Source organism: Ylistrum balloti, unplaced genomic scaffold (assembly GCF_031769215.1).
Source record: "Ylistrum balloti isolate Yb309-2 unplaced genomic scaffold, AGI_CSIRO_Ybal_v1 Utg370248, whole genome shotgun sequence".
NCBI classification, from domain to species: domain Eukaryota; kingdom Metazoa; phylum Mollusca; class Bivalvia; order Pectinida; family Pectinidae; genus Ylistrum; species Ylistrum balloti.
In genome coordinates this window covers 63,978-77,914 of record NW_026782199.1, presented here as the reverse complement: position 1 = coordinate 77,914, position 13,937 = coordinate 63,978, and the positions used below count along the sequence as shown (strand labels likewise).

Below are 13,937 nucleotides of genomic sequence, written 5' to 3'. Positions count from 1 at the left end.
GTTCATTATATACACGTATTGATAGCAGCAAAGATCTTTCACACATTATACTAGCAAAGATCTAACAGCTATAAGAAGTATCACATCTTCATACAATAACACGCATATGAATAACATACCTTCATACCATCAAAGATCTACTATACACACTGAACAACACATCTTCATACCAACAAAAATCTAACACACATATAGGTAGAACATTTTCATACTCTCAAAGATCTACTATACACATTGAACAGCATATCTTCATACTCTCAAAGATTTACTAATACACATAAAGTAGCACATCTTCATACCAACAAAGATCTAACACATTTAGAGGTAGAACATCTTCAAACCATCAAATATCTACTATACTTATTGAACAGCACATCTTCATACCAGCAATGATGTAACACACAAGTGTAGTAACACATTATCATGCAGTTATTGATTACGTAATATTGTATAATACTTAAATAGGCTGAAATCTCTAGTTTCATATGTATTGAATCATGGTCCTTTGCCTCCTTTCATTGTTCCTACACTGAAACACGGTCATGTTGTGTAGGGTGAAACGTTGTTGAACTTTGAAATTACATGTGCAGAAGTTTTCCATTCAGAAGAAAGAAAAGAGATTAATAATCTAAAATTCAAATGAGAACGAGAATTAGCCTCCTGTTAGTGGATAAATGGTTATACTGTCGTTTTCTGTCTAAGGCAGCAAATGAATGACACATTTAAACTGCCGAGAAACTAACGTAACACCTTACCAGTGTTATTATATGAGTCTATCACCAACTCAAATCATAAGGTAGGGGAAGGTGGGGGATACATCATACTTCTTCCATTTTCTACTTCAATATAAACAATTGCTACAAACTTGTACATTTCCGATTTTATTTTCAAAATGTTTTAGAGTGAGAAAATTCAATTTGCCTGAAATGGCCGATATCATTTTCACTTTTTAATGTAATCAAAACATTTATTTATTTCATTTGAGCGTATTTTTCAAAGTTCTCAAAACATGTCAGTTGATCTATTTCGCAGTTATCGTCATCATCGGAGAAGTGACGTTTGGTTTATGCTTTTTCACAGAACAATTAGATACCCATTGAAAAATGAGGAAGACTCGAACACCTATTCACGTTGCTCATCGATGCGTAGATATATCTAAGCTTCTTTATCAATAACATCACTACATTACAGTGCAATGTTTCGAATATGAAATAAATCTTCACAACATATGTGTCCCTGGCAACATTATAACAGTCAAAGTAGAACATAACGATGGTAAGTTTGCAGTAGCTGATGTCGAGTCATCAATCAATATCCGGTAAAACACGATATTCGAAGTATTTCTTGACATTTTTGATAATATTCAATACCCAAGGACCATATTTTTCAAACACATGGTCAGGACCCTGTCCCGTCGCCTTGGACATGAAGTTCACGCCAATGTCGGCGTCATATCTGGGCGTGAAGAAAAACGGAGAAGTATACCGGTCTATTCCGATGTCTATGACGCGATGTGCAGTAGCCTTTAGCCTCCCACCCATCATTCTGGAGAACGTGTCTCCTATGTTCATAACAAGACTCTTCGGACGAGGAGCGACTTCCGCCCAGGAGCCATCTGGCATCTTGACTTCGAGTCCTTTGTAATGAAACGTGGCCAGAAGAGTAAGAAAATTAGTATCTGTATGTTCTGGGGTAATCACAACTTTACCGTTCTCGATCTGGGCCTTTTCAGGTGGAGATCCTTCCCAAGGCGGATAATGCATTATTCGAAAAGTCGTGCAAGGCTTATCAGAGAACAAAGGGGTAAAACTATCCTCTTCTATTCCCAGTCCGATGGCCGTGAGCCGCAAAATTTCTAACGCAGTTTCGTGGAGCTTCTCATAGAGTGCCCTCATGTTGGCCTTGAATGGAAATGATCCATCTTCCTCGGGCCATACAGAATTCTCGTAGAACCAGTTGTTAGGGCTGACGGTAGGATCATTCGGAGGCACGTCACGCGCAAACTCAAATCCTTCTTTTCTGCTTGGTTCGTTCGGTAAAACGGGGAAATAGCCACGGTAAACATTCTTGCTTTCTGGGTTCCAAAAGTTCCGAAGTAGTTTTTTCTTTGATTCCTCAGGCTGCTGGAAGAACCATTCACAACATTTGTACCAGAGGTCAAAATCCAGTCCTTCAACGTTGTCTATAAACAGGAATCCCGTGTTCTCAAGAGCGTCCACTATCACCTTGGCTAATGATTCACGATTACTTTGAGTCTGAGATAGATCGACAATTGGCAATTTGAATGACATCTTTAAAGCACACCAACAGCAATCTGAGTTTTCCTGAAAGTTCAAGGCTTGTTTTTAAATCTTCATGATAACATCGTTTCCTACCTGAAAATTTACGTGTTAACAATAGTATCCATCTTTGAAAAATGAAATAAAGAAGGTCGAGAATACACATCAAGGGTTATACATGGTATTTAGAAAAAAACAAATGCCTTCTGTCATCGATGGCGGCCGCCATGTAAGATGTTTAAAGCTATGTAGTTGGTGACAAGTTCTGGATGTGATATCCGACGCTTATAAAATGCCAACTGAACAGATTTCAAAACCATTGGAAGCAGCTTTTAGGTCTTGTCAATTGTAAACATGAATATATCTATTTTAATACAAAATACTTACCAATTATATTTAGCAGTGTATACGGTCACCCCAGTGCCTGGCGTTATTATGTATATACTATACACTAACAGTACGCCTCGTTAACACGAGTCACTGATAAACGCAATCGTTTAAGCATAGGTGTATTTACATATACCTCTATTTCATATCTCATGAGATAGATATTACAAGAGAAGTTTTGACCTGTAAACGTGATTATTTGAACGTAGCAATATACCAGTTAAGACACGGACAGATTAATATATTCGTGCACATGTAGTTGATGCTTTTCGAAGTGAATTCTCATAGTGTTACAATACAACACACTGTTTACATAATCTAGACATGAATCTGATACTCTTACAAGGTATTAAATTTGCTGTATTTATATACTCAACTGTTACAAGTGGGACGATATTTCCAGTTAATGACATCAGTTGAAATCATACTAAAGCAAAGTTTTTCCAGAAGAGGAAATAATTGTGGTGTTCCTCTTCGTTGTGTATTTTTCGCAATTCACCCTTGTATTTAGCCCCTTAATTACAAAACCATGAATTAATGCTATTGTATTTTCTCACATATGAGGTACTGTTTTGGTATCGATCCCGAAAAATTCACATATTGTATGGACTTTTAGCTTGCTTTTGGGATCAATTCTAAAAGTTATATTAATCCGAAATCTTTTCGGGATTGACTCCAAAAATGCTTTTACCAACAATATTTTTGTGATCGATCCCGAAAATGAATTTAACAAATTTTGAAATAAATTAACATAAATAAAAGACAACCTCACAAACCATCTGAAGTGAATGTTTCAAACATTTCTCCATATTGGAAGTACTAGGCTTATATGTAATATGTTTGCTTTAGCATATATACATGGTAGAATCAAGATCATAAATCCATTGCAGTCAAGGTCACATATTTATTGATCATGATAAAGGGTCAAAAATCTTTGCAACAATGTTAGATTCATATTAAAGTACACAAAGTAGAGCAAAAACATGGTTATATTAATTAGTTAATATGCAACATGAATTCAAGAATTCGGAACACTTTTAAAAATGTGCTCGTTCTTAAATGTCTGGTGTTGTAAAATAAAATAGTCTTGATATATTAGGATTGAATTATCATATTTGAATGGCAATACATATTGTCAAACAGCACAGAAATGACAGAGAATAACATAATCTTACAATATGTGGACAATGATAGCCAAACCAGAGTGATATATTTTGGCTAAGTCAGCACCGAATATAATTATATTTTTCGGTATGCATGTATAATTCATCTAGTACCTTTTTCTTAACCCTAACGACTCCACAACATTTATCAGCTTAATAAAAGTTTTGAAGGACACTGTTCGGTAAAACAGTTATGGAATGTTCTCACAGCTTAATGACTTCTTCATCCATCCACCCTGTTAGAGTTACAATATACACATGTATATCCTTATTAGGGCTTGATATTCAAGGTTTCACTAGTGATTTCCTTCCTTCTTGTAGATGCCGATATGAACCTTGATTCTACCTCTTCTTTTCGTCAGTGTACCAAGTTCATTTTTCTTTGTGTTTTTGAGGAAAGTCACGGAGAAATTTGAAATTAAACACTGATTTCATCACATTTATCTCATCAGTTCTTTATTTTACCGTCTTTGCACATGATAAACCTATATATATTTGAACAGAATGTAAATAAATTCAAATGAAACACCGAGTAATCAAAAGTCGAATAGTATTTTTACAGGATTATAGGATTATTAGTCAAGAGATGGCAATACATCGTTGTATTTCCATTGGGATAATGATACTGTTATCATCAACTAATTTTCCTGCAAGAATATTCCAATTGTTGATTTTAGATAAAAAAAAAAAAAAATATATATATATAGATGCTAGTATTATTTCAGTAATACTTAAAGGATTTATTATTACTACATGCATATCCTGTATGTGGTGTGAATAAGGGAGGAGGAACCATTTTGTTGGTATTGGTAGGTATTATATGTCTTATGTTGATTTTTTTCAATGGCATGCTTATAGTGATAAATTCTGCTGTCTCACTTTGTTAAAAAAAGAATCCAGAAATTTAGAATGAAGATCTTCGATTTACAAATATTTTCTTTTGGTATATTTTGAATCTTTGAATTCAAATATAGGGTACAACCTGCAAACTGACACCAATGTTGTAAATATTTATCTTTGATTTAACTAGCATACAAATTTATTAGAAGTATCTTCTTCTGCGTTCATCAATGTTTTAAATATGTTACTGACATCAACTTCCTTTTGTGTCTTGGAATACAAGTTTTCAATTTATCGTGAAAAATAAATTCATCTTTCAATTGAATATAAATAGTTTGTTTTGTGTCCTCAAATTGGTAATATGAGTGGAGCTGATTTTGTCTTGTATGAAGATATACTACTTCTTATGGATGTCTATAAAGGTATTAGGATATTATTATATCTACACAAACATTTACATGTTTGATACGGTTTCAATACTTTTATGTGATGTTTTAATTATGATAACCATAACACATTGTAATATTTTATTTATCGAACGATTACATTTTATTACTAAATATCAATAGAAAGAAGAAATAATGGCATCTTAATTTTCCTTAAATATGAACATAGATGAACAAGACTAAAGCTATAGAAAAATGTACAAGAATAATAGGACCATGAGTCTCGGAAGGGTACTTGTCTTCTGCTTCATCGTCGACAGCCGACGTGTTAATATCTATCAATAAAAATAAGCCCTTGCATATTCTCAATCGAAATCACAGTAAACAACAACCTTACCAACAGCCCGTATCCGGTCATATAACTTGCCAGTCTGCTCTTCATCAACCTGCATATCTTAATTTAAGTTTTTCATTTAGTGATGCATGAGTACAATTGAATATCGAAATATAACATATGTAAATATCGTAAGCTAGGGGAAGCAGACTGTTAACCATGCTATATACAAATGGGAAATTCGCAATATGGTACTCGAAATCGTTATCTTTTAATATAGCTTCATGCAAAGCTGTCCAAGTTGGTTTCAGTGTATGAAATATCAAGCTGATGGTTTTATCAGGATGAAAGACAAAACATTATCAATATGTCTCAAAGCGAAAGTTGAAGATTTGGTGAGGATTTTTGTGAACAGTTCTGACTGGAGCTCTAATGGATTTAGCCTCGTATGAAACAAAATTTTGTCAGCCAAGACAGGCGCACAGTTTGTTTCCATGAGTATTTCAACACTATTTTAGAACTTCTAGCAACTATATCACCGAGGTGGTAAACAAGAATGACGAGATAACCAATGTCTTGAACAGTCCAGGATAAAAGAAATACATTTCACGTTATATAAAGATAACTGACAAAAAGCTAACAGGTGTGTATAACTTATTTCATTTAAAATATTTTATCCAATAAATATGCTTAATATATTTTTATTTAACTACCTAAATGTTTTAAGAATCGTTATCAATTTGAAGCGGCTTAAGGTAACACAGATAAGCACAGCCTAACACTGCATTTGTATTGTATGTGTGCTCACAGCCCGTCACATTTTTAAGAACATGCCCTATATAAAGTCTAAGGATATCAGATATTAAAGATAAAAGTAAAATATAATATATTTTAGGTTTTATTTCTTTACTGGAATCCATACACACACATCTGATATAGGTAAATAGCGATTTAAGAACAGTCATCTTGATGACGCATTACTGCTTTGAATTAACAAATGTGTTAATTTAAATTTATGCACAAGTTTTTGTCGTATATTGATATTGCAATTTTGTTTCATTCTGATAACGGTGTTGAATTCGAATAAATAAAAAAAGTAACACACTGTATTTCTTTACAACGATCCAACTCAGTCGGATCTCTAGCACTAGGAGATAGATAAAATACCAGCCTTCCTGTAGACAAAAGGGCACTTCGTTCAGTACATTACGATAAAAGCTGTGGCAGTTAAATTGATCATGTTGCTGCACCAGCTAAGCGTTCTGATTTGGGTTGTGGTTTACTCAAACCGTTGTCATGGTAAGCTGTTTAACGCTGTTGACGATGATAAACATTGTAATATATCCTACATCAATAAGATAAATTGGACTAATTTATATGATTGTGAGGTAACCAGAGGTAGCAGTGAATCACGAAGTATTGATTTGTGATCCGGTTCTATTTATCTCATATATATTCTCTGAGGAGATAATTATACTTTGTTACTGAGAAAACCTCAATAAGAGCGTACATGTTTTAGAATCTGTTATCAGCTGTCATGTCCTGATGATTGCAGTAATAACACGTTTTTATTCGAAGGATCTGATCCAAATGCGGTAGCTATAGAGATTGGTAAGAGAGAATTGTTGAGTTCCCGTAGAAATTGGGGTTGGGGTTCATATTCAAATGCTGAAGCCATCCTAGGGCTGACACTGGCGGATGACACATGGTACCAGAAGGAGGATGCCGACTCTGTGGCCAGTGTTCAGGCCATGCACATTGAACTTTTAGCAGCATTATCACGGTACGATAAAATTTCATGTTGACTTTCAAGAAAGAATATGTATACAAATAATTTCAGTGGTAATCATTTTATAGCGTGTTTTACTTCCACACTTACATCATATTATCATACTGTTATATGCAATTTTAATTTGTTGACCGTAGTTGTACCTCATTATTTTCCGATGTTAACTTTAGTCGAACATACAGGAATTAGGGAACTGTTGTTTTAATACTGAATATTGAGGGTTATTGAACGGCAAAATGTATTATAGACTTATCGGATGAGAGTTGATATGTTATCTTACATTGTAGCTTTAGTGTTTACTTAAAAAGGGTATTGAATACGGGAATCGATGAAAAAAAAGAAAAAAATCAATAAAACATGTTTTAACATTTATTAAACATGACGTCCATGTACCCTTTATAAAGGTAATTCGGGAGATAGCATGATCGTAAAACCACTGATAGTAGTTACTTGGAAGATGAGTGAACGTAACACCAGTTAAGTATGTGAGTAGGGAGGTAGAGTGTTGATGATGAGAAAACCAGTGAGCTTTAGATGACCATTATGTTGGTTACTAGTTAAATATAGACTGTCCGTTATGTTTGGTACTTGAGAACTATAGCCTGCCCGTTATGTTAGCTACTAGAGAACCATAGACTGCCCTCTATGTTAGCTACTAGATTATTATAGATTGACCACTACGTTAATTACTGGAAAACCATTGCCTGCCATTAATGTTAGTTACTAGAAAACACAAAATGGCGGTTATGTTAGCGACTCTAGAACCAGAGATGATCCGTTATGTTAGTTATGAGGGAATTATAGGTGATCAGTTATGTTGAGAATAATAAATTGACCGTTATATTACCCCGAGTGAGTAATGTCAAGTTCCAAAATGAGAACAAAGTCAACAAAAATGGAATCATCATCCATACTTACAAGTATCAACACGTCATATCTCACAAAGAAATATGTTTTTTTTCCCCAATGAGATCATTATGACTATAGCACATTTAGCCATAATCTTAATCAGGCTGCATCTTTTGTCAACATGCGTTGTGATTTTTCTCAGTTGCCAACATCTTGCAATCATGATTTTCGGAGCAAGGTAATGAAAATCGAAATAACTTCGACATGTGAAATTGGGGATACCGGAGTATTGCTATACATAAACATTAGTTTATTCATAATATCATTATCATTAAGCTTGACGGAAAGCTGTCGTCACTTGTTTCGTTACAGAGAAATACCGATATGATCGAATGTGTCTCTAGATTGCATTGTGTTTAATATAGCATGTTAGATTGATCCGTTGAAACACTAACACAATAACTTGACGAGAGAAATGTTTTATTGAATTTTTCTAGCAATAACATGCTTGAAGACGCTAAATGGTCCAACGGTAAACTTGCGCAATACATTGGCGCAATACAGATGACCTGCTATGATGTAAATGATTTCTACGGACATAACCTCGTCTACATTCTCAGTCGACATATGCTTCAAAACAGGGAATACTTCATACGACAAAAGTTTGCCCTATCATGGGGTGTGTTGGCACTCTGTAATGCAAACGAAATCATAGATGATTCTTTTAAGAAACTACTCGGCAGCCCATCAACAAACTTCACCTTCGGTGTTGGTATGTATAAACTATTCTAACTATTCTGAAACTTTGGTGTATATTTTCAGATACGTATCGATTTTACTTTAATTATAACCATAAAAATGCAAAATAAATCTCAATTTGTGATGATAGTGCTCTGATGATCTCGGGAATTACAGATCTGAATATGGTTCTTGGTTCCGTTGATGATGGAAAACTTGTATTTGCCCCAATGATATTTTGAACGACACGTGTTTCAGATGAAGCCGCCATGACTCTGATGGCACTGACATGTATCAAAGACATTCAAGGACGGCAGGCAGCTGAGGATTTCATTGTTCAACAACTCAGATCAGCTGTCACATTTGGAGTGTACTCCTCTAGTCTCGCATTACAGGTATGTTTCCCTTATTGTGAGAGTAGCTGTCAGGCATTGCAAAAGTCTGGATGAAGTTCATGCTAAGATACTAGGAGGACAGTAATAAAAATCAGAGACTTCACAGAGTTACTTACCTTCTCATATATTTATTATCTAATTTTCGTCAACATGATTATCAGAATAAGGTTGTATAGTTTTCAAGTACATCACTTTTTTTTTTTTTTTTTTTTTTAATAAAATCACGGTTTTGGTCAAAGATCCCCGATTAAATGTTTGTTAATACATAATAAAGTAATAAGCAAAGGGACGCCACAAAATGCCAGAGACAAATTTACAAGCCTAAAAAAAGTCGGTATTTCATTGTTCCCCTACACAAATCAAGTCTTGACAGCCAGTAAAAAACCGCTACAAGCCCCATGTGATATTGTCGATATTTCCCCGGACATTTATCATTTAGCAGTTTAAATTCTCATTTCAAATAATTCGAATAGTTGGACGGTTCATGATATATATGTACTTATGATTGCTCTTCATTGAGTTATTGGGCAAGTGGATCTCCTGTTCTCGATTTTGATTTTTCTTTCGATTGCTTTGGATTTTCTTCAGTCGCCTTCTAGGCTTCAAAATGTAAGCTCTTAGTATCACAGTTTAATTGTTTGTCTTTACTGTCTCCGATTCTAAAGTTGCAATAAGATATGTTGTACACGTATGTGCCTTTTGTACAACTTTACAGAGAACGGAAGTTTTCATAAACCCATTTAGTCAGGTATAAATGTGTGTTGATCATTGGAGTGACCACAGATGCGATGGCGCGGGAGAAATGAATGTTTTTGAGGTGCTCAAAATTGAAAAAGAAATAAATCACCGTAATATATGTGCTTTATTTGAAGATAAGAATATTGTTTAGTTGGAAATTTGAAACCATATATGCCTTGCAAAAGATGCAATGCACGAGATTTCTGTGAGTTGTAGTTTTATGACGATTGTTTTTGGTACCAAATACAAAATGTAAAATGTAAACGGTAAATAGATTATTCGTAACCACCCGTGCCTTCTTTCTAGAAAATTCTAGATATGGCACACAAGTGAATAGTCAGTTCTTGTTGTGTATTTAAAAAGTGCTTATATCTAATATACAGAAATGGTTTTTAACACAGGCGTTAAGGGCTGCGGGCACAAGGAATGTGGACGACCTCCTCAGTAGAATCACCGCGGATATAGCGCAAGGTATGTATAAAATAGGTCAATTTAAGGGAGAACATCAATATACCTATCACGTGACCTTAACTCACTTCCTGCTTTATGTATATATATTTCCGTTTCCTTTTGCGTACGATTTACTAATTTAACTTTTGCGAAATTCTCAGTCAGAGCAGAATAGCCTCAACCTTCCAAAATGGGACAGGAATTTAATCTGATTAAAGAGCACTACTTTCCACATTTTCGTTTTGATGCGGAAGTTGCTTAATTTTGTAGCAGTGAAAAAAAGTTAATTTATATCAATCTTAATGTAATTATGGGAATCAATTTTGCATACATTTCAGAATTATATCACACTGAGAAGCAACCTAAGATATTTTGCAATTGATTAAAAACATTTAAATTATGTCGTTATAAACGTATATACACGTAGTTAACATAAAAATCATGATATGTCCCCCCCCCCGATAAAAAACCCACAAAAAATAATAATAATAAAAAACCAGAAACAGCAAAGTTGCAAAGTATCAATTTATGAGGATTAGTTTTTTGCCGAGGAACGGTACTAAATTTTGAATTATATCTCTCGTGAATAATATGGATGCATACAATTCATGAAATTGTAACTTGAACAAGCTGTCCAATATTTTGTCTGCAGCTAAGTATATGATATCCTTAGACAACTTAGTACGGGATATCAAAAACATAAATACTATTTCTATATTTTATCTATTTTATCAAGGGTCTAGATGATTCTTTTTGGAAGATTCGGAAACACTTAACGCGAATGACTTTGAATGCTTACAGTTACAAAACGAGGATTTAAAATCTAAAATTAGTTTGTGAACGAACATTTTGTAAAATCCTGTAAGTACTTCAATAAAGTCTGTTACTGTCAATAAAGGAATCCCAGCTTATTGAATATAATATAGGAGTGAACTTGTCTTTCATTATAACTCAGAGTTAGCTGAGTTTCCATTTATGTTTCATTACTTTGAGCTCACCTCTCTAATTATCGTGATTGAAAGAACAGAATTGTCGGGATGATCAAACCAATGTTATTTGTGATCTTCAGCACTTGAATATGTTCCATTTATCTACATAAATTCTTGAATGAATGAGTGAACGAGTTTTTCAAACAATTGATATATCATATTATCAATCAATATATATACCATTGCGTTAAGGTAAGTTAAACATTTAAACAAACTGATATATTTCATTTTCAGCTTTGCGTAACAAAACAACTTTACTGATGACCCCACCTGGAGCAATGCACATCCTTCCGGCACTCGCGGGATCATCATTGCTTGATATCGGAAGGACTGTTTGTCAACATGAAAGTTAGTTACAATTCCACACATGTTTTGTACCGACAAATGAAAGCGATAACATGGTCAAATGTAATAACTTCTGCTAGATTTCTTTAACTAAATCTCAGTATAGGTATTAACCTTATACACTAACGATAATAAGTTATCGTTTTTGCAGCATTATGAATGCAATCTAAATCAAAGTTAAAACAAATACAACAACATACAGATATGCAGGAAAATATGACAAACAGCAAGTCTCTTTGACTCTCGTCAATTCACAAGCTTTGGAACGTTTAGATATGGTATAGAATATTCAATGTACATAGCAAATACACTGATGTAGTGTGTGTATGTGATCTTATATTGGAAAATTGGATAATTATGGTTTGGATTTACAAACCGTCTAAAAGTTGATAAATATTCGCTTTAAACAATTCTTTCACAAGATTGTATTAAGATTGTTTTACAGCTATTCCAACAATTCTTTCACAAGATTATATTTTGATTGTTTTACAGATATCGGCATAGCAAACGTCACATCATCAGGCGAGGTGACATTGCAAATTACTGTAGATGATGGACGAACACAACATACTCCAGACACCTGGACCGTTACGATATCTAATGGAACAACCTTGTATGATGCAATGCTTGTTCTTCAGAAACAAACACCTTCCTTCAGGTAAATAAGAAACAGAGGTGTCTGTTCCTTCTCTTACCAATATGAATTGAGAGACCAAGCTGAATTATATAGCTCAAGTTGGGCAAAATCAATTAGCGATGTTCACAATATATGTGATAATAATACAAATAGAGTTATATAAAGTAGAACAATGGTCTGAACTGGATTATACAGTTGTTTCGTCCTTCCGGGACACATTAATGATGTTGATGAACTACATTTTGGTCCCTTCTTGTTTTTTATTTGTTTTGAAAAATGTAAGAAATGTTCTTTCTACATTTCTCTTTCCGGATTACACATCGCGGTTTCCGTATACGTCATATGAAAAGGTATAGATATATCATAAATGTCTTTTTAAAATGTTATTTATTTTTTACCAGATTTCAAGCGACTTCTACATCATTCGGTTATTCCGTGCAGTCCATTAACGGTATAGCGGCTAATAGAGCCACATCCACATATTGGCAGATACTTCAAGCTGACAACCTTCCGATCGCGTCAAGTGAGTAGTCAGGATGTTTGCAATAGTGTTTAGTGTTTCTTCCATGGGTTCTAATATGGGTTAAATGAACGACTCTTCAGTGTATACATGTGTAGATCACTTGCAGTAAGTTTCATCAGGTGTATATATTGTTTGTGTCCAATATATAAGTGTTCTTGTAAGTACATTGTGTATAAAACATATGGATGTTTTATTACAAAATGTCAAATGAATGCATTTCTTGTAGTGTCAATTGTTAACTTGTTTCAAAAGTACACAACATTTAATAGTAAGTATCCAATGTACTTGTAGTAAGTGTCCAGTCAATACCTTTCGTGTAGTGTCAGATGACTGCGATACATGTACATGAAGTACAACTTAAGTGCATTTGAAGTGAATTTACCACTTCGATAGATATACATAAAAAGATTAATCGTTTACTGGACGTACATCCAACAAGACTTACAAACATATAAAACGACCACTTTGATAAATCAGTGTAAACAACACGACACTATGCAACGTGTATATATGTTTAACGTGTTTCTGCTGTAACGAAACAAATGATATATCTTACGGAACATTTTCGTCAGGTTAGTAACGTAGTTTTTTTTTTTTTTTTTAAAAAGTTCTTAAAACAAAACCAGTTGGGAATTTAATTTGACTTATCGATGACTACACGGTCACCAGACAAATGCAAATTTGAAGTGTACTGGCACTGATGAGTGTGTATGAGGTGGTGAGAAATCTTTTTTCGGATGTACTTTAATTCTATGTACACTAAGGTAGAAACAGTATGGTGAGAAGGTAAAAAAGGTTATAGAAAATGTACACAAGATGATAACAATCTCCTATAGTCGATTCGAATAGGTTTTGTACAACACTTGGTCATAAATATGCTATGCTATTGTCTACAGGATTGAACACATGGATTTGTCATTGAACATGTTGACCAATAAATGGTATGGTGACTTAATTGTCGCCTTATGCCACCAATTCAAAATATCTGAATGTATGAAACTTGCATGAACATATCTTATTACAGGTGTGAGTGGCACGATCCCAAAGGAAGGCGATCACTATACCTTTCATTTGACGACTTGGGGACTCTAAGGA

The 13,937-nt window shown here is 34.2% G+C and overlaps 1 protein-coding gene and 1 pseudogene across 1 annotated transcript; one reads left to right on the top strand and one right to left on the bottom strand.

Annotated features, from left to right (window-relative positions):
- Positions 1 to 1,304: 1,304 nt before the first annotated feature.
- On the bottom strand, positions 1,305 to 2,291 carry LOC132552483 (uncharacterized). The gene has a single exon (XM_060216659.1). It carries the CDS (start codon positions 2,289 to 2,291, stop codon positions 1,305 to 1,307), a length of 987 nt encoding a protein of 328 aa, XP_060072642.1.
- Positions 2,292 to 11,597: 9,306 nt separating this feature from the next.
- Positions 11,598 to 12,822, top strand: LOC132552427 (uncharacterized; annotated as a pseudogene).
- Positions 12,823 to 13,937: the final 1,115 nt, after the last annotated feature.

Excerpts from the sequence above, each read along its gene's own strand:
- LOC132552483 (XM_060216659.1), bottom strand. The coding sequence starts at position 2,291 with ATGTCATTCAAATTGCCAATTGTCGATCTATCTCAGACTCAAAGTAAT.